General features: G+C 39.2%; 1 protein-coding gene across 3 annotated transcripts in view; it reads left to right on the top strand.

Moving 5' to 3' along the window:
- The window catches only part of PDE10A (phosphodiesterase 10A), a 334971-nt gene that overhangs the window by 200878 nt on the left and 114033 nt on the right, over positions 1-20060 (top strand). For all 3 annotated transcript variants that reach the window (XR_010126815.1, XM_054490521.2, XM_063666827.1), the window contains 2 exons: positions 17843-17963; positions 19233-19282. Coding sequence is in view for 2 of the 3 variants with exons in the window: in XM_054490521.2 (XP_054346496.2) it covers positions 17843-17963; positions 19233-19282 (171 nt within the window). In the remaining variant the exon portion in view is untranslated. The remainder of the gene's footprint in view (positions 1-17842; positions 17964-19232; positions 19283-20060) is intronic.

The raw sequence follows: 20060 nt of genomic DNA, 5'->3' as shown, positions 1-20060 counted from the left end.
ACATGGTGAAACCCCATCTCTACTAAAAAAAAAAAAAAATTAGCCTAGCATGGTGGCAGGCACCTGCAATCCCAGCTACTCAGGAGGCTGAGGCAGGAGAATCGCTTGAACCTGGGAGGCAGAGGTTGCAGTGAGCCGAGACTGTGCCACTGCACTCCAGCTTAGGCAACAGAGTGAGACTCTGTCTCAAAAAACAAAATAAATAAAATTATGTATGGCTTTATTGCTAAAAAATGCTAAAGATTATCTGAGCTGTCGGCAAGTTGTAATCTTTTTGCTGGGGGAGATTCTTGCCTAGATTTAGATGGCTTCTGATGTATCAGCATTGTGGTTGCTGAAGGTTGGGGTGGCTGTGGCAATTTTTAAAAATAAGGCAAAAATAAAGTTTGCCACATCAGCAGACTCTTCCTTTCATAGAAGATTTCTCTGCAGCATGCAATGCTGTTTGAAAGCATTTTGCCCACAGTAGAACATTGGGGTTCATCCTTTCAAATCCTGTCTCTGCCTTCCTTATCAACTAAGTTTATAGAATATTCTAAATCTTTTGTCATCATGTCAACAAATGTTCATAGCATCTTCACTAGGCATAGAAAGTGGGATTGCAGGCATGAGCCACAACACCTGGCCAAGGACTAATATTTTGAAAGGAATTTTTTTTGGAGCAGTAGGTTTCAACAATGGGCTTAAAATGTTCAGTCAACTATGCCAAAAACAGATGTGATGTCCTTGTGCCTTTGTTCTTGCATTTCTAGAACACAGGCAGAGTCAATTTAGCATAATTCTTATGGGCCCTAGAATTTTTGCAGTGATCACTGAGCCTTAGTTTCAACTTAAAGTTATCAGCTGCATTTGTCACTAATAAGGGAGTCACCTGTTCTTTGAAACTTTGAAACCAGACATTGATTTCTCCCCTCCAGTTATAAGGGTCCTAGATGACACCTCAGTGTTGTAAGAATGTTTTGTCTACTTTGAAAATCTACTGTCTGGGATAGCCACTTTCATCCATTATCTTAGCTAGATATTTTGGATAACTTGCTGCAGCTTCTCCATCAGTACTTGCTGCTTCACATTGCACTTCTCTGTTATGAAGATGACTTCTTTCTTTAAACCTCATGAAGTAACCTCTACTAGCTTCAAACTTTTCTTCTGCAGCTTCCTCACATCTCTCAGCCTTCTAATTGAAGGGAGCTAGGGCTCTGGATTACACTTTGCTATAAGGGAATATTGTAGTTGGTTTGATCTTCTACCCAGACAACCAAATCTTTCTCCATATTAGCAATAAGGCTGTTTCTTCTTCTTATTCGTGTGTTCTTTAGATAAGCACTTTTAATTTCCTTCAAGAACTCTTTCTTTGCATTCACAACTTCACTAACTGGAGCGAGAGACCCAGCTCTCGGCCTGTCTTGGCTTTTGACGTGTCTTCCTCACTAGTTTACTTATTTCTAGTTTTTGATTTAAAGTGAGAGACATGTGACTCTTGCACTTGAACACTTGGAGATCATTGTAGAGTTATTAACTGGTTTGTCTAATTTCAACATTGTTTTGTCTCAGGATTAGGGAGGTTCAAGGAGAGGAGGGGAGATGGGAGAATAGTTACAGATAATTAAATATCACTGACTGTAGATCACCTTAACAGGTACAATAATAATGAAAAAGTTTTCAAATACAGTGAGAATTACAAAATGTGACATAGAGACATGAAGTGAACACAGGCTGTTGGAAAAGTGGCACTGATGGACTTGTTTGATGCAGGGTTGCCATGCACCTTCCATTTGTAAAACATGCAATATCTACAAAGAGCAGTAAAGCAAAGCACAATCAAAATGAGGTATGCCTGTGCTGGCATTCAGAAATACATCTGTTGGGTAAAGTACTTAAACTACATCTTTTCTTTCCCTTAATTTTCTCATTATTCAGCTGCCCTTGAATGCTTAATCCTTTTCTACTAGCAATCTTAAACTTAAAAAATGTTTGCTGTATCAGTCAGTGATTTAATACTATTTTATCTCAAGGATCCCTTTTTGCTAAACTTAATTGTTAGTGTGAAAAGCCCTTTTCATCTGTAAACCTTTTTGTCCTAAATGAGATTCATTAATTTATAAAAAGCCCTTTGAAAATTATAATGTTCTTTTGGAATATTAGTTTTTATTATTTCTGTTTTATTGAATTGAGCTAATGATGTGTTTTCAAATTAGTGCCTTGTTGACTTGCAGAATCCCTGCCTGTGTGCTTTCCACTTCGACATGAATTCATTGTCCAGGGACAGTCCTGATAATCAGCCATGATCGTTCTGTCCTCATGCCCTGCTTGTTCCTCTGCTACGCTGTCTTTTAGTACTTCCTCCTGCAGTTTCCGTCATCTGTGCTAGCATTCTTTAAGATGCATTCTGTAAACTTTGGAACTATGCTACTCCTAAATCATACCTGATATGGTTTGGCTTTGTGTCGCCACCCAAATCTCACCTTGAATTGTAATAATCCGCATGTGTCAAGGACTTGACCAGATGGAGATAATTGAATCATGGGGGTGATTTCCCCCTGTTCTTATGATACTGAGTGAGTTCTCACAAGATTTGCTGGTTTTATAAGGGGCTTCCCCCTTTGCTCAGCACTCACTCATTCTCTCTCCTGCCGCTCTGTGACGTGGTACCTTCCACTATGATTGTAAGTTTCCTGAGGCCTCTCTAGTCATGTGGAACTATAAGTCAACTAAACCTCTTTTCTTTATAAATTACCTAGTCTCGGGTATGTCGTCATAGCAGCGTGAGAAAGAACTAATACAGTGCCTTGTTGACTCTCCTGTAATCCAGCTCTGTGTAGCATTTCTTCTGTGCTCAGTTACACTGTAGAACAAGTGAAGGTGGCTGCTTTTTCTCTTTTCCCCATAGTGCTAGGATAGACTCAGGGTGAATATCTGCTGGCCCTTTATATGCTGTTTAGGATTTTAAAATTTTTTAAAGTAAGCATTTGCAAAGAATCAGTGGCCTTCTCTGTGTTACCCCCAAGCTTTTCCACCCATACCTGTGTAGCTCACAGATTTCCTTCATGGGTCATTATACTTGCTCATTACAGAATGGTTAGATTTTTAGCCTGTGCCATTTGTGTGATATAGATCACCTTTATTTTTAACAACTTTTTCTTTAAAATGCCTAAATCATTTTGATAACTCAATTCTTAAGATATAAAGCATTGAAAAAAAAGGGGGGGTACCTTCTTGTAAAGTTAAACATACATTTATCTTGCAATCCAGGAATTTTACTCTGAATTTGCTAAAGATAATTGAAAACCTGTGTTGACAAAAAGACTTTCATAAGAATGTTCATAGCAGGCTTTATTCATAATAGCTCAAAACTGGAAACAAACATCCCAAATGTCCAGCAATAGTATGACAGATAAACAAGTTGTAGTACATTAATACAATGGGATGCTACCAGTAATGGAAAGGAACACACTACTGAAACACATAGTACCATGGCTGAATTGCCCAGACATCCTCTTGAGCCAATGTAGTAGGTTCAAAAGAGTACATATTGTATGATTCCATTTACAAATAATTCCAAAAGCTGGCAAAACTAATCTATGGTGGGAAAAGTCAAAAAGAGTGGCTGTCTTGAGGACAGGGATTGATTAGAAAGGACTATGTGAGGGACTTTATGAAGAAATGTTCTTTCTTGGTAGGATGTATGTTACAAGGATTTATGCACTAGTACCATTAAGATTTGTATATTTCAGTGTCTGTAAATTTTACCTAAAAAACTAAAAAATATTAACATCTAGTTAATACATTTACTATTTGAAGTGGTATGGCTTAGCAATTCTAAAACTACCTCTCTGTATTCTAGACTTGAGAAAATATATAAGTATGTTAAGGATATTGACAGCCAGATTTCACATGTTGGGTGAGGTAATTACAAATATGAAAATAGGGAATAGTGGAGTGTATACTGTAGTGTTTGGTTGGAACCGGAAGTATCAGAATGAGTCATGGTTTTTCTTCTCTCCTAATATATGTATATGTAAGTGGACAAATACATGCAGAATGACAATTATCAGCTTACACATACCTATGTGTGTGTTTGTGTGTGTATGTGTGTGTATATATATGCCGAGACCAGCTCGGTTGGGGAGATGCTAACCCAGTGGCGCTAGAGGAATTAAAGACACGCACACAGAAATATAGAGGTGTGAAGTGGGAAATCAGGGGTCTCACAGCCTCCAGAGCTGAGATCCCCGAACAGAGATTTACCCACATATTTATTATGTGGGTAAGCAAGCCAGTCATTAGCATTGTTTCTATAGATATTAAATTAACTAAAAGTATCCCTTACGGGAAATGAAGGGATGGACTGAATTAAAGGAATAGGTTGGGCTAGTTATCTGCAGCAGGAGCATGTCCTTAAGGCACAGATCGTTCGTGCTATTGTTTGTGGCTTAAGAATGCGTTTAAGTGGTTTTCCGCCCTGGGCAGGCCACGTGTTCCTCGCCCTCATTCGGGTAAACCCACAGCTCCAGTGTGGGCTTTATGGCCATCACGAACATGTCACAGTGCTGCAGAGATTTTGTTTATGGCCAGATTTTGGGGGGATTATTCCCAACATGTCCCCCTTCTTTGATTTGCAAATCGATAAAAGCAAAGGCAGCATTGTGACAGTGAGCTACTTCTCACAGGAGTCAGGATCCACATCTGCAGACTATACAAAGACAAACAATACAGATTAAAAGCACAATCATCATTGAAATTACAAAGCTTGCAAGTGTTTTTATCCATATTAATGGGTTGCTAGCTGCTAATTTGTCTGCAGCTCCTTTAAGCACTCCAGTTCCTTGCATTAAGCTCAGATGTACCTGGGATGCTTTAAATATTTGTTCTTTTAATTTTGCTATATCCAAAAACAAGTTTGTAGAGTGTCCTTCTCGATGCTTTTTTATTCTTTCCAAAATTTTGATTTTATTAAGAGCTATTAATAGTTTCCACAAATCCTTATGTTTAGCTCCTACAACAGGCCATGTCATTTGAGGTTGAGGTGCCACTATACCACCATGGTTCCAGATAATAGGAACTTTTGCTGTACTTTTTGCCATTTCTACCATCTGACCGTTTTGTTCAGATCATCTGAACACAGTGTGGCCGTGGCACGCAGACTGAGAGGTGCAATTCAAGCTAAACATCCCCTTAGGGGACCAATTAATAATGATTCCATAGAAATCCTTGTGCAGCACCTCTGCCTGTTCTGCAATGCAATCTTACTAAACAATTATGTTCATTTTTTCTAACTGGGTCCAGTCCTGTTTACAAAAAGGTTTTTGAGGGTGGTATGCCTCAATTATAGCAGCAGATTTATTATGGTAAATACTGAAATAAGAAAGCATGTGTAACTGTGTTATAGAGTGATTACATCTAGGCATTATTGCCAGCCAAGATTGATCAATATGCCCAATAAGTATAATTGTTCTCTGTGTCAGCCCTTGTTGAAGGAATACTCATGGCAGTGGTGATCACCGCTATCATAGCTACCATTAAATTACTTGTTGTGACTGGTTGTACCGCTTTCCTCAGGTTTTCTTCTGCCATCTGTGACAGCTTCTTGATCTGTCCCCAGGTGGGTGGCTGTGTTCGACGGGTGTTGCTTATGACAGTTGGGGTCCTCCTCAGCGTCAGTCTTGACATGGCTGCAACCGGGGTGTCCTCAGGATCCTCCCAGAATCTCTTCCTCGGCATCTGGCTCATGATAAGGTTTTAGGTATCTTGATGGCATCCAAATTGGCTATTGATTTGGTCCTGGAGAAATACAAGCATAACCTCTACCCCAAGTTATTTTACCTATTTCCAAACTTTTTGTTATTGGATCTCTCCACCAAATTGGTTGTTCTGCTTCTGTCTTTGCATCTGGTTTCTGTAGATGCTGTTCAGCTGCTGGTAACATCTGGCCTTTGGGCAGGCTCAAAAAATTTAAAGTTAATAATGCTAGATTCAGTTGCATCTGTGGGATTCCATATTCTCTTATTTCCCCCTTTTGCAACTGCTGTTTTAGGGAAAGATTCATTCTTTCCACTATGGCTTGTCCTTGAGAATTGTATGGGATACCAGTAATGTGTTTAATATTCCACATAGAGAATAATGTAGCTAGAGCTTGGCTAGTATAGCCTGGGGCATTATCTGTTTTAATAGAAGCTGGAATACCCATGACTGCAAAACACTGCAAAAGGTGACGTTTAACACAGGCAGAAGACTCTCCTGATTGGCCTGTAGCCCAAAGTGAGAAAAGATATCCACACATACATATACATAATGTAGTCTCCCAAACAAGGGAACATGTGTGACATCCATTTGCTAAAGAAGGGTTAGGTTCCAGTCCTCAAGGATTAACTCCTCCTATAACAGATGAGGAATATACCATTTGGCATCGTTGGATAATATTTTTAGCTTCTTTCCAGGTAATGCTGTATCTGCATTTGAGACCAGAGGTGTTAACATGGGTTAAATTGTGAAAGTGTCTAGCATTAGATATTGCATTAGCAACTAGGTGATCGGCCATTTGATTCCCTTCAGTCGAAGGTCCTGGAAGAGGTACATGAGCCCTAATGTGAGTGATGTAAAAAGGGTGCATTGTACTTCTAACTGCTGTGTGCAATTGGGTAAATAAAGTCATCAGTTGTTCATCTGTATGAAATCGTAACTGAGCATTTTCAATTAACTGTGTGGGATGAACCACGTATGAAGAATCAGAAATCACATTAATGGGCATATCAAAAGCAGTCAATACCTCAGTTACAGCTACAGGCTCTGCTTTTTGAGCTGAAGTATAGGGCGTCTGGAAAACTTTACTTTTCGAGCCAGAATAAGAAGCTTTACCATTACTAGATCCGTCTGTAAAACAATGAAAATGCTTAGCAGGCTGCAGGTTGTTTACTGCAGGAATTGTAAATGCACGCCGTTTACAGTCTTGCTCAGCTAAAGGGATAGCAAAGAAACAGTCTTTTAAATCTATGACTAATTATTAAAGGCCAATTTTTTGGAATTATGGCAGGAGAAGGCAATCCTGGCTGTAATGCTCCCGTAGGTTGTATAACTGAATTGATGGCTCTTAAGTCAGTTAACATTCTCCATTTACCTGATTTTTTCTTAATTATGAAAACTGGAGAATTCCAAGGGGAAAGTGTTGGAACTATGTGCCCATTTTCTAATTGTTCAGTAACTAATTTCTCTAAAGCCTCCAGTTTCTCTTTATTTAGCGGCCATTGTTCTATCCAAATTGGCTTATCTGTTAACCATTTTAAAGGTATAGGTTCTGGAGGCTTAACAATGGCCGACATCAAAAATTATTTCCTAATCTTTGGCAGGAACTTTGTTTTTCCACTCGAAGCGGTTTTTTCAGACCTTGCAAATTTTTTTTCTAGTCCCATACCAGGGACATACCTCATTTCATGCATTGTATGTTGATTATGAGGGCTATATAATTGTTCTGGAATTAGAACTTGTGCTCCCCATTGTTGTAATAAATCTCTTCCCTATAAATTTATAGGTGCAGAAGTTATAATTGGTTGAATAGTCCCAGGTTGTCCATCGGGCCTTACACAATGCAAAATATAGCTACTTTGATATATTTCAGGGGCTTTACCAACTCCAACTGTGTTAAATTGAGCGGGTTGAATTGGCCAAGTGGACGGCCAGTGCTGTAGAGAAATGATGGAAATGTCTGCTCCTGTATCTACCAAACCTTTAAATTTCTTTCCCTGAATAGTTATTTCACAAGTAGGATGTTTATCAGTAATTTGATTTACCCAATAAGCTGCTTTGCCCTGTTTGTTTGTGCTTCCAAATCCTCCTGTTCATTTAATTTCACTTTTTCCCATTCCCACATACGGCACAATCAGGGGCTGTGCTGTGCACTCTCCTGGCTCTGCTTTCCAGGGAACAAAAGTAGATACAACAACTTGAATTTCCCCCGTTGTAACCTGAATCAGTGACTCCTGTATGTATTTGTACCCATTTTAAACTTAAACTAGACCTTCCTAAAAGTAATCCTATTGTACCCGCTGGCAAGGGTCCACAGGCTCCTGTTGGGACCTTTTGTGGGGGTTCCCCAGGCAGAAGGCTCACAGCTTTTGTGCAGTGTAAATCTACTGCGGCACTACCGGCTGTGGCGGGGGACAGACATTGTACGGGGGTGAGAGAATGGCCTGAGCTGGAAATGCCCTGGTTTAGAACGGGGCCCGGGATGGCCCCTCATGGCATTTGCCAAAATCGGGTTCCCATCTTTATCAAACTTAGAGTGACACTGATTAGCCCATTGTTTTCCTTTTTTACATTTTGGACATATTTCAGGCTCAGCAGTTTTCTTTTTTCCCCTATCTGGCGGCCTGACTTGCTGATTTTTTTCTACATTCTTTTTTAGTACGACCATGCTTCCCACAGTTAAAACAAGCTCCAGGAAACGTAGTATTTCCTTTACCCACTCTCAGTCCTGCCATTGCCTGGGCTAGCAGAATAGCCTTATGCAGATTACCTCCAATACCGTCACAGGCCTTGATATAATCAACTAAATGTGCTTTCCCTCTGATAGGTCGCAGACCAGCCTCGCAATCGGAATTAGCATTGTCAAAAGCTAATAGCTGCAATACTATATCCTGAGCAGCCGAATCTGCAATCATTATATATATTATATATATATCTCTATATATATATCATTATCTATCTATCTATCTATCTATCTAATGCGTTAGAAGCATTGACAGCAGTGTGATATAGCTTCAACTCTTGGATTTTAAATGCAATTTTCTACTAAAGCGAACTGGGATTTCTTTGAATTAGAAATGGCTGATTCAAGGGCTGGCAAAGTATGTGACAAAAAGGTAAGGAAGTGTTGAAGGAATCATTAGGACGTGTCAAAAACATATAGGAGCTATCTTGAAGGGGTTTCTACTCGCCAAATCTGGGCCAATTTGAGCATTAAATTAAATGACAGTAATAGTGGATGCTGCCCTGTTGTGTAAGATAAGTCTTTGATTCCATGTTCACATGGAGGAAGTCAGGGAGGCAGCCAGACAGGCTCACTCTTCTTTGGATTGTGGCTTTCTAGCTTCATCACTTCATTGTTTCACTGAAAAAAATTCAGAACCTCAATCTGATCTTTAGAAAACATCAGACAAATCAAAATTGGCCTATATTCTTCAAAAGTATCAAGTTCAAGAAACACAGGACAGGCTGAGGAACTGTTCTACATTGAAAGATGCTAAAGAAATGTGATGCCTAAATGGCATATGTGATCTGGGATTTGAACTTAGACGGGTGGGGGGTCATAATCTTTTATAGGACATTTTTGGGATGACAGGTAAACTGTGAATGTGGGTTTTTATTTAGCTAATATTGTTGTAGAAATATTAAATTTTCTGATCGTGGTAACTGTATTTAACTTGTAAGGGAATGTTGTTTTACTTGGGAAATGCACACTGAAGTGTCTAGGAATAAAGGGACACAACAACTTGCTCTTAAAATACTAAAACATATTTATAAAACGTGTGTGTGTGAGTGTGTGTGTGTGCGTGCACATGTCCATGTGTGGACAGAAAGATTGATAAATACAGTTTACTGATAGAATGCTAAGGCAAATAAGACAAATTGAATTACTGGTAAACCTTAGTGTCCTGGTTTAGCTGCTGGCACGAAGTGCCATAGACTGGTGGCGTAATAAACATCAGAAATTACACCCCTGGAAGCTGTGAAGTTCAAGACCAAGGTGATGGCAGATTCGGGGTCTGCTGAGGACCCTCTTCCTGATAATAGGCAGCTGTCTTCTTGCCGTGTCCTCACAGGGTGGAAGTGTCCAGTCCCTAATCCCATTCATGAGGGCTCTATTCTCCTGACTTAATCACTCCCCTGAAGCTCCCACCTCCTGATTGCATCACAGTGGGGGTTAAGATTTCAGCATAGGAATTTTAGGGGGAGACAGAGATACAGTCTATAGCTCTGGGTAAAAGGTGTACAAGGTGTTTCTTGTACTATTCTTGTAATATTGAAATTTTTCTCTAAGATCGAAATTATGTCAAAATAAAACATTATAAACAATATAAAAAGAAAGGAATAATATAAAGAATGATGAGAAGAAGGTATTTTTCCAGTATCGAAGTTTATATTAGAAACTGAGGAGCTCCTTTTTATGCTGTTAAATATTTATCCAATTTAACATTTGTCTCATTATGGCTTCTTGTTTATTGTTGGCCTTCAAGATATGTTGTTGCCACCTCATAGAATCACAGACTCTCGGGACTAACAGGGGTCACAGTTTCCATGTGATTACTGAATGGCCTCTAAATTTTTTTGGCTAAGTAGCTGTCTAATGCATGTTTACATAACTAATTCATTTTAGCAGTCATGGGAACATTTGTCCTCCCAGTTAAACTAGCTTTTACTTTCTTTCTGACCCAACAATTAACACTGATTTGTTCATTACCATTTTATTTTGTAAAATATTATTTCCCCCTAGGCAAGAGAGTAGCTTTCCCCTGGTTCCCAAACTGTGTTCCAAATGCCTTGAGGCACCACAGCAAATATACAAGGGTAACTCAGGATATATTAAAATGTCATGGGAAACACAATGGCATATGTTGGACAGAACCTGATGTAGATTGACATATATTATATATATACACACACACACACACACACACATATAGCTTGACAATGTTAGCTTGACATAGTTCAGTTTTAATATTAGATCACTACAGTTCTATTGTTAAGGTCTTATCTTTGTGAAGCTGTGTTTTTGGTGGTTGCTCAAATAAAACGCAAGTACTGCATGAAATCAGCATGGAACAGAATATGAAGATGGTGGTGTCCAATTTGATCTGGGAAATTGTGTAGCTCCCAGCTTACTCTACTTTGGAATTTTAGCTCGTCTCGAATTACAAATGCTGCAGTGACGCCCATTATAAACTTGTTGTAGGTTCTCTTAGGAAAGGCATGAAAGGACTTTATGAAGTTAAAGATGCTGTAAAAATACAAGTTCTTAACATCTTTATTAGTATGCTTATTGTAATTGTTATTAGTCAAGCCATAGAATTCATGTTTATTCAGTCAAATAAAAATTGATTCCTTTATCATGGGGTTTCCATAGAAGTGTCTTACAAATTCACGTAATTTGTCTCCTCAGCTTTGCCTTCCATAACAGTCCTGATAAGCAACAGAATGACCACAAGGCTAACAACCAAATAACAATTTTGCTTATTCTTGTACATTTGCATGTAATTTTACATTTTACAGTATATTATGGTTTGAGTGGTTTGTTAACTATGTAGATAGACCTTTAATATTTGAGTTAATATGTCAATATAGAATAGTAATTATAGTAAAAACATTTTGCTGTCATAATATTTTTGCAGTTATAATGAGCAACAAAAGGAAACAGGATGTGCTAACATTCTATTAGATTAAATATTAGAGTTTGAAGCTTAATATAAACAAGAAAAAATTTTAAAACCTAGGTCATAGCTTATCTTAGAAATTTAGTGTTGGAAATGGAAAGCATTTTACAGACAGTGTAATTCAGCCTTCTTATTATACAAATGAGAGAACTAAAGCCCAGAGACGTGAAATGAAACCTCATGATAAACTGTCCACATCCCAGAATGTCTTCTTGTTCTCACTTGTTTGTAACGACCCATTTCCTGTCCAAAAGAGATGGAGAACAGCTGGTTATTGATCTCAGCACTACACACAGGTCATTATTAAAGAGCCTGTTCTCAGAATTATATGCTAAGAGGAAGGAGTCAGCCATGTATCATTTGTATAGGGACTGAATGACTAAAAACTCCCCTTAAGCTGGCTAATGCTTCTTTCTTCCATGTGGAAAATGAAGAATTCAGAGAATGTATTGTTTATTTAAAAGAAATATCTAGTGATTTTTAAACATGAAGCTTTTACTTGGCTGGATCTAGGTGTTCAAAGTTTATCATTATGACTTAGGTCTCTCACTATCGTTTGGCTCAGCTTTCTTTTAGGCTAGCTTCATTCTCATAGAAGCTCCTTTTAAAGACATGGGGTAAAGAAAATACAGAACTAGTGGTTGGAATAAGTGGAATAAGTAAAGAAGAGAGAGGGTATGATAGAGTAGAATATTTTATCTGAAGTTATTCAGAACCTGAAATAGCTCGAATAGGATCTGGTTACAGATGATAAAGAAAATAACCTAAGTTTTGGTGACCTCAAACAATGCTGTCATATTTTAGAGTCATCGGAATTTCAAGTGTTCATGATTTTTATGTAAATTCTGTAATTATGTAAATACCCATCAACAGGCACCTGGGTAAGAACAAGACTTGGACAAAAATCTGGAGCTAGAAAATAACTGAGAAGTTTTGGCTGTTAAGATTACATTTTAGCAATAAAAAGTCACAAAACTGAGTTGGAGACCAATGACTTATCATGGTCAAGTGTGCAACAAAGCAAGTAGGGCCCCCAAGGCTAGTGGGAGGGGGAATCAGCCCTCAGAAATGTTAGGCACCGCCCAGGAAGGCAGCAGATATGAGAAGGGAATACACACACCTAAGAGAACCTCTTCTACAGCCGAGGCTCTCAGTGCTTGGGAAGAGAACAGGGAGTGGCTACCACAGGTAAAAGCCTAATAGTAGCAGTTAGTAGTTTTCGAAGTTTGAAATGCAGCCTAAGAACTGCTTGGCAGGTGTCTATTTTGTCACTTTTGGTCATAGTAATTAATTGATTTATCCTGTTCTCTTTACTTGGGAAGCTCTTCCCTCAGATTTCTCCAAGTCTCACTTCTTCAGTCCCTTCCTACTTGGGGATCCTTCAGTGCAGAGTTCTGTCTGCTGCTGAGTATGTCTGTTCCAGAAGTGTATTCCCAAACTGCAGTCACCAGAGGGTGTGTTGGAGACCCCATTGTGGCTCATTTTTGAGACAAACGTTGAGCTGAAACTTCATTGATCACCTGATCTCCACGAGCCTCTTTTGATTGGTACACCTCAGTGGAGTTTGGGTCTCTTAATAATTAGTGCTGCGTTCCAGCCTGGGCAACAGAGCTAGACCGTCTCAAAATAATAATAATAATAAAGAATTAATGTCAGGGTAGAGCTGATGTCCAGTAGTCCCTCAAATCTAGTAATTCTGCCTGCCCCCATAATATTCAGTCACCCAGGTAAATGGCTGCAGACCTCTTTCGGAAAGGCAGGCGGAAGATCTATGCTATAAATTTTTGGCAGCACTGTAGGATTCTTCTCCAAGGGGGCCTTGTTTTCTCTTTCCTTATTTAAGGAGTTCTGGGCCTGTGAATTGGCTCATGTCTGGGAATTCAGTGAAGTATTCTGACTTTCTCTTGTGGTCATCAAGTCAGATTTTTGTTCATTTAAGCCACAACTTTTCTGTTTAGACAAATGAAAAAAATATGTCAGTAGGCTGCGCTGTTCAGTTCCAGGGACACTGTTATCTTTGTTTTGTGTTGCTATACCGGAATACTACAGACTAGGAAATTTATAAATAAAATAAATTTATTTCTTACAGTTCTGGAGACAGAGAAGCCCAAGGTCAAGGTGCCTGCATCTGGCAAGGACCTTCCTGCTGCATCATCCCATGGCAGAAGGTGGAAGGGCAAGAGATCACGCTTTAGAGAGAGAGGAAGGTGGCCAAACTCATCCTTTATTCAGAAACCCACCGCTGAGATAACTAATTCACTCCCCCATGGTATTAATCTATTTATGAAGACAGTGCCATCATGACCTAATCACCTCTTAAGGTCCCACTTCTCCATACTGTTGTGTTGGGGATTAAGTTTTTAACACAAACTTTGGGAGATACATTTAAACCATAGCACTCCACCCCTGGCCACCAAAATTCATGTCGTTTTAACATGTAGTATACATTAATTACGTTTCAGTGGCCTCAAAGTTCTTAACTTGTACAGCATCAGTCCAGGGTCTCATCTAAATCAGGTATGAGTGAGACTCAAGGGACAATTCATCCTGAAACAAACCTTCTCCGGCTTTGAGCCTGTGAAATCAAAACAAGTCATCTACTTCCAAAATTCAATGGCAGAACAGGCATAGGATTGATATTCCCATTCCAAAAAGGAGAAATAGACAAGAAAGCGGGTAACTGGTCCCAAAAGTCCAAAACTCAACAGAGGAAACAACATTAAGTTTTAAAGCTGGAGAATAATCTTCTTTGACTCAATTTCTCCCATTCTGGGCACACTGGAGTGGGGGTTAGGCTCCCTAGGCCTTGAGTATCCTTGCCCTTATGGTTTTGCTGGGGCCAGCCCGCACTTCAGCTCTCACAGGTTGGTGTCTCATGCCTCAGCTTGTCCAGAGTTGTGGAGTTGCACTGGTAACTCTACATTTTGGAGTCTCTGAGATGGCCTTGCTCCCAGGGCTCCACTAGGCATTGGCCTACTGGGTGCTCTCTGTGCGGGCTCCACTGCTGCAACAAGTTTGTCCGTGGGCCCCAGGCTGTCTACTACATCCTTTGAAATCTAGGTAGAGGCTGCTGTGGCACCACAGCTCATGCAGCCTGCAGGTTTGCAGTTAGTATTATGTGGATACCACTATGACTTACTGTTTGTGCCCTCTGGAGGTGTGGCAGGAGCTGCACTTGAACTCACTTGAACCATGGCTGGGGCTCACATTGTGAAGGAATGCAGGGAGTAGAGTCCTAAGTTGCCTGGGCAGCAAAAGCTGAGGTTCCATGGATACCTTCTGGAAACCTTGCCCTCAAGGCCCTGCTCTGAGCCTGTGGTGGGAGGGATGGCCTCCGAGATTTCTGAAGCAGCTTTATGGTCTTTCTCCCGTTGTCTTGATGAGTAGCACCCTACTACTTTCTGTCTTCACTTAGGTTTTTAGAAAATGGTCAGTTGCCCACAAACTTTTGATTTGTTCTGCTAAACATATCTTTTCACACTTAACATATCCAGGCTGCAAATTTTCCAAATCTTTCCACTCTGCTTCCCTTTTAATTATAAATTCCACCTTTAATTTCTGTCTACTCACATCTTACTATGTGCAGTTAAGAGTAGTCATGAAGATCCTTCATTACTTTGCTTAGAAATTTCTGCCACCAGATACTTGAGCTCATTGCCCTTAAATTCTGCTTTCTATATTGCCCTGGGACATGGCTGCAGATCCATCAAGTTCTTTGTGACATCATAAGGATGGCTTTTACTCCAGTTGCCCGTATCTTGTTCATTTCCATCTGAGACCTCATCAGAATAGCCTTTATTGTCCATGTTTCTATCAGCATTCTGATTGTGACCACTTAAGTAATTCCTGAGAAAGTTAAAGCCCTCCCTACAGCTGTTTTTTTTTTCTAAGCCCTCACCAGAATTTCCCTTGATGCTTCCTTTATTGCAGTCTAGGTTCTTTACAGCCATTTCCTCCAAATTCTTTTGGCCTCTACTCATTTCCCAGTTCCAAAGCTCTTTCCACATTTTTAGATATTTGTTATTGCCACAGCCCCACTTCTTGGTACCAGTTTTCTGTTTTAGTCCATTTTGTGCTGCTGTAATAGAGTATCTGAGACTAGGTAATTTATAAAGAACAGAAATTTATTTCTTACAATTTTGGAGGCTGGGAAGTCGTGGGTTGAGGGGCCTTCATTTGGTGAGGGCCTTACTGCTGTGTCATCCCATGGCAGAAAGGAGAAGAGCAGGAGAGAATGTACAAGAGAGAGAAGGGAAGGGGACCAAAGTCATCTTTTATCAGGACCCCACTCCCGTGATAACTAATTCACTCCCCCAATAACATCATTATTCCATTCACAAGGGCTCTGCCTTTTAAAGGTCCCACCACTCAACACCGTTGCATTCAGGGTTAAGTTTCCAAAACATGGACTTTGGAGGAAATGTTCAAACCATAGCAGTTGTGATCAAGCAGCCATGCTGAATATTTCTGTGGTCAAATTCCTCTGCAGCTTTGCTTCTGTTGGTTGTGCTGACAATACCCACCTTGTCTCTGGATGTTAAATGCTCCCACTTGTCCTCTGCCACATCAATATCACATCTTCTCGGTGAATTCAAGGAACCCAGCCATATGGCAGCCGTTCCCGCATTAATTCCTGGCCTGCACCAGAGCCAGGTATATATTCACATATGCCAGGGCTCCCCCTGTAAATGTATTTCTCATGGCCTTGGTGAAGGGGGGCATCCCTAGGACATAGCCAGGGGATTACGAAACTAGTCTCCCATCATCAGCCAAATCTAGCATTCCAATCTTGCTAAGCCTTTGAATATATACCAGGGAAGCTCTGAGGTTTCAACTTCATTGAGCATCGGCCACTTTTGGGAACAGATTTCAGCCAACCTAGCACTAGCATACTGAGCCCAAGTTGGTGCTCTCATATACAAACCTGCCTTATTTACGTATTGATTCTCTTCCAACTAGAATGTGAGCTCATTGAAGATAATATCTTTAATGGTTTGTTTCACTGTTCTAGGGTCTCTGATGACTAGAAGAGAGCCTACTCTAGTGCACTGTCAGGATGGTCAGTGGTATTTGTCCAATCATTGGTTGGTTACTTACTTGTTCATTCAACAGATATTTATTGAGTATAGTGCTCAAGAAAACAGCAGGTAATAGATCTTTAGAAGTAGAAGTTATCTGAATGATCAAGAGGCAGAAAGATGGCCAGGGTTGTGACAGTGAGGGTAGACAGAGTGGGGTGTGAGATGAAGTTTTGAGCTGGATAGTAACCATGCTTTGCAGCATGTGGCGTGTTACTATGTGAGGCGTTTTTGTCTATTATTCCAAGTGCAGTAGGAAGCCCCAGGAGTGTTTTAAGCCAGGGAGAAACAAAATTTCGTATCTCAATACAGTGCCCGTTGTTTTGAGACTAGGTTTAGTAAGACAAGTTTGGGAGCAGGGAGATTAGTTGGAGGACTGTTTTTTATTCCTTTAGAGAAGACACAGTATAGCTTGAACTAGAGCAGGGTGGGGGTTGACATCTCCCTGTCCACCTGCTGTTGTCACTGGTGCCATGATGAAGCCTCGTGCTGTGGACATGCTGTGGGGCTGCTGCTGTGGGGACAGTGGCTGTAGTGCAAGCGCCTAACTCTTGCTATGGTGGCAGGGATGAGAGCAGACCAAGGTGGAGCCATATAGATGGAAAGGAATGGAGAGTTAGAGTGGCACACAGGGCACTTGTTTCACCCAGTGCAGCGACTGCAGCAGGCTTTTCTAGCATCTTACAGAGTTTTGCACTCAGCAAGCTCTTGTATATTATTTTTACTAATCAAGTTACCTAATATATATAAAACTTCAGAAACAAAGTTAAAATTTGTAACACCTACTATTTTAATATATGTAGGCTGCATAGATGCAGTCTATGGATAATTCTAAATAAGAAGTCGGCCAGGCGCAGTGGCTCATGCCTTCAATCCCAGCACTTTGAGAGTCTGAGGCAGAGGGATCACTTGAGCTCAGGAGTTTTCGAGACCAGCCTGGGCAACATGGTGAAAGCCTGTCACTACAAAAAATACAAAAATTAGCCAGGCATGGTGTGGTGGTGTGTGCCTGTAGTCCCAGCTGCTTGGGAGGCTGACGTGGGAGGATGGCTTGAGCCCAGGAGGTGGAGGTTGCAGTGAGCTGAGATAGTGCTACTGCATTCCAGCCTGGGTGACAGAGACAGACACTGTCTCAAAATAAATAAATAAATAGTCATAGCAATTTTAATTTTCAATCTACTTGTTTTATAAAATAGATTATAATATTTAAATCGTGCTATAAAAGCATAATGAATAGCTTAGTATATTAAGTCATATATATTAATAGTATGTTTTACAGACTAAGGAATTTTTATTATATTTTATTTAAACTCTGTTTTTATTTTTGTTATTTTTAATCCAAAGTACCAAGATACGAATATGCAGGGAGTTGTATATGAACTAAACAGCTATATAGAACAACGGCTGGACACAGGAGGAGACAACCAGCTACTCCTCTATGAACTGAGCAGCATCATTAAAATAGGTAAGAAGCATTTTGTGTTCCTCTTGGAAAAATTGGGCAAATATTCTTTTACAAAAAGCAGCAAAAAATACTTACTAAGAGGCAGATGAAAGTCATTTATATTTACTTCTATTTCTGGACTAAATTTGAAGTGAAAATATTTTATAATGAAACTACCAGAGGTGAGTCAAACCTAAAACTTTCTGAATTATCTAATCCCAAATAAGTATCTGCCTGATATATACAGGTAGTATACTATGCCTTCTAATTAACACCTAGTTTCCTTTGGAAAGCATAGTTTTATTGAATTAAATCACATCTTTATAAAATGTATTAATTTTAAAGAGAGACTAAGCATTTTAAATGTATTTGGGTAAATGACAATTTTATATACCATTTAAGAAATGGTTTATGTTGTGAATAGAATGGGGAAAGTTATATCAGAAAAGTACTATTTTAGAAGGATACACTTGTTTTTAGGACATGATTTTTCAGAAGGATACCCACTATGACAATTTTATCTTTTGTTTTTTAATTTGAAAATAAAAATATAAATGGTACCAACCATAATAACATTTATTTTGTATTTAACCATATGCTAGGCACCTGTCTATGCATATTATATGCATTAACTGACTTATTTTTATTACGGTCTCATAAGGTTGTTTTTATTATTACCACCATTCTACTGATGAGGAAGCTATAGAACAGAGAGGTTAAACATCTTACCCAAAGTCACACAGGTAAAAAGGAGTTAAGTAGGGGTTTAATTGAGGCGGTCCCTCCAAGACTTACACTAATAACTGTTATAGTTGCCTTCAGATGACCCTGAAGCAATTTTAGGTAAGTTAAATTATGTTTGCTTCAGTGACAATTATAGATGAATACATCAGCTTTTTGGGTTGATACTTATTTTGGTTATTTAATATTATAAATATCACTTGTGGTATTTTAAAGACTTAAAAAATTAAACACAATTCTCAAATTTAAAAAATATTCAATAATTCTGAATAAAATTCAACAAATATGTTACTATGTAGTACGTTGACTGCTATATGCATTTGAGCATATCATCTTAAATTTTATACTCACTGATGAAAAATGTAGAGGATATTTTAATTATGCTATTAAGTAAAGCCATAAATGATTTTGTTCCATTTACTGCATGACCATTGATTCTGTTAACAAATCAATTGGAAAGACTCGCATCTGCCTCTCACCCTAGAGAATGCATACATGTTAGATTCTCCCACTGAGCTCAGTTTCTTCCTTTTCTTATTACTTTGGCAGCCACAAAAGCCGATGGATTTGCACTGTATTTCCTTGGAGAGTGCAATAATGTAAGTATCTAAATTTAGATTTTGGTGCTCTAGATAAGAAAATATCATAAGCTCCTTAAAAAAAGTTATAAACAACAGGCATTTCATGATTAAGTACTTTTCATTTAAATTCATTTTGTTTTTTGTTTCTATATTTGGTTATTACCAGTCAAGAATTTTACTGACGTGGCAACATTTAGGCATGAAATCTTGTGTGTGTGTGTGTGTGTGTGTGTGTGTGTTTTTCCTTTGGCTTTGGTTTGTGGTATCCTACGTTAATAATGGCATTTCTAGATTTAGTGTTTTGTACAAAAGGTATTTGGCACTGTGAGTTGGGATGTTGTAGAGGAATTCCTGTACCCTCTCTACACATGATCTACAGTGGAATTAAATGAGAACAGAAAGTTGAACATTTTCTGGGTGCTTTTTAAAGTTTTTTGCAGTTGACTCTAAAAGTCCTAGGGCTCTGCGTCTAGATCCCTAAGCTGCCTTACTGCAGTAGGCTCAGGCCAGTCAAGGAATGGCGATTCTCAGCTGTGGCTGCTCCAGTCTTCTGCCAGCAGGCCGGATCCTGCGTTTCTGGTCTAACTTACCTGGAGCACAGCCCACCGTAAAATGTAACATACAAAGGCACTTTCAAAAGTATTTCAAGATGTTCAATTACTGGCATTTGATTTTTGATACGGTATTAAAAAGTATACATATTTTAGCATAATCTGAGCCAATAATGCTAATATTCATAAGTTTATAAATTCCCTCATAAGTTTATTTCACACATTTTTGCTTCACATTTCTTATG

This window comes from Pongo pygmaeus, chromosome 5 (genome assembly GCF_028885625.2).
Source record: "Pongo pygmaeus isolate AG05252 chromosome 5, NHGRI_mPonPyg2-v2.0_pri, whole genome shotgun sequence".
Classification (NCBI taxonomy): domain Eukaryota; kingdom Metazoa; phylum Chordata; class Mammalia; order Primates; family Hominidae; genus Pongo; species Pongo pygmaeus.
This window is presented reverse-complemented; position numbering and strand designations above follow the sequence as displayed.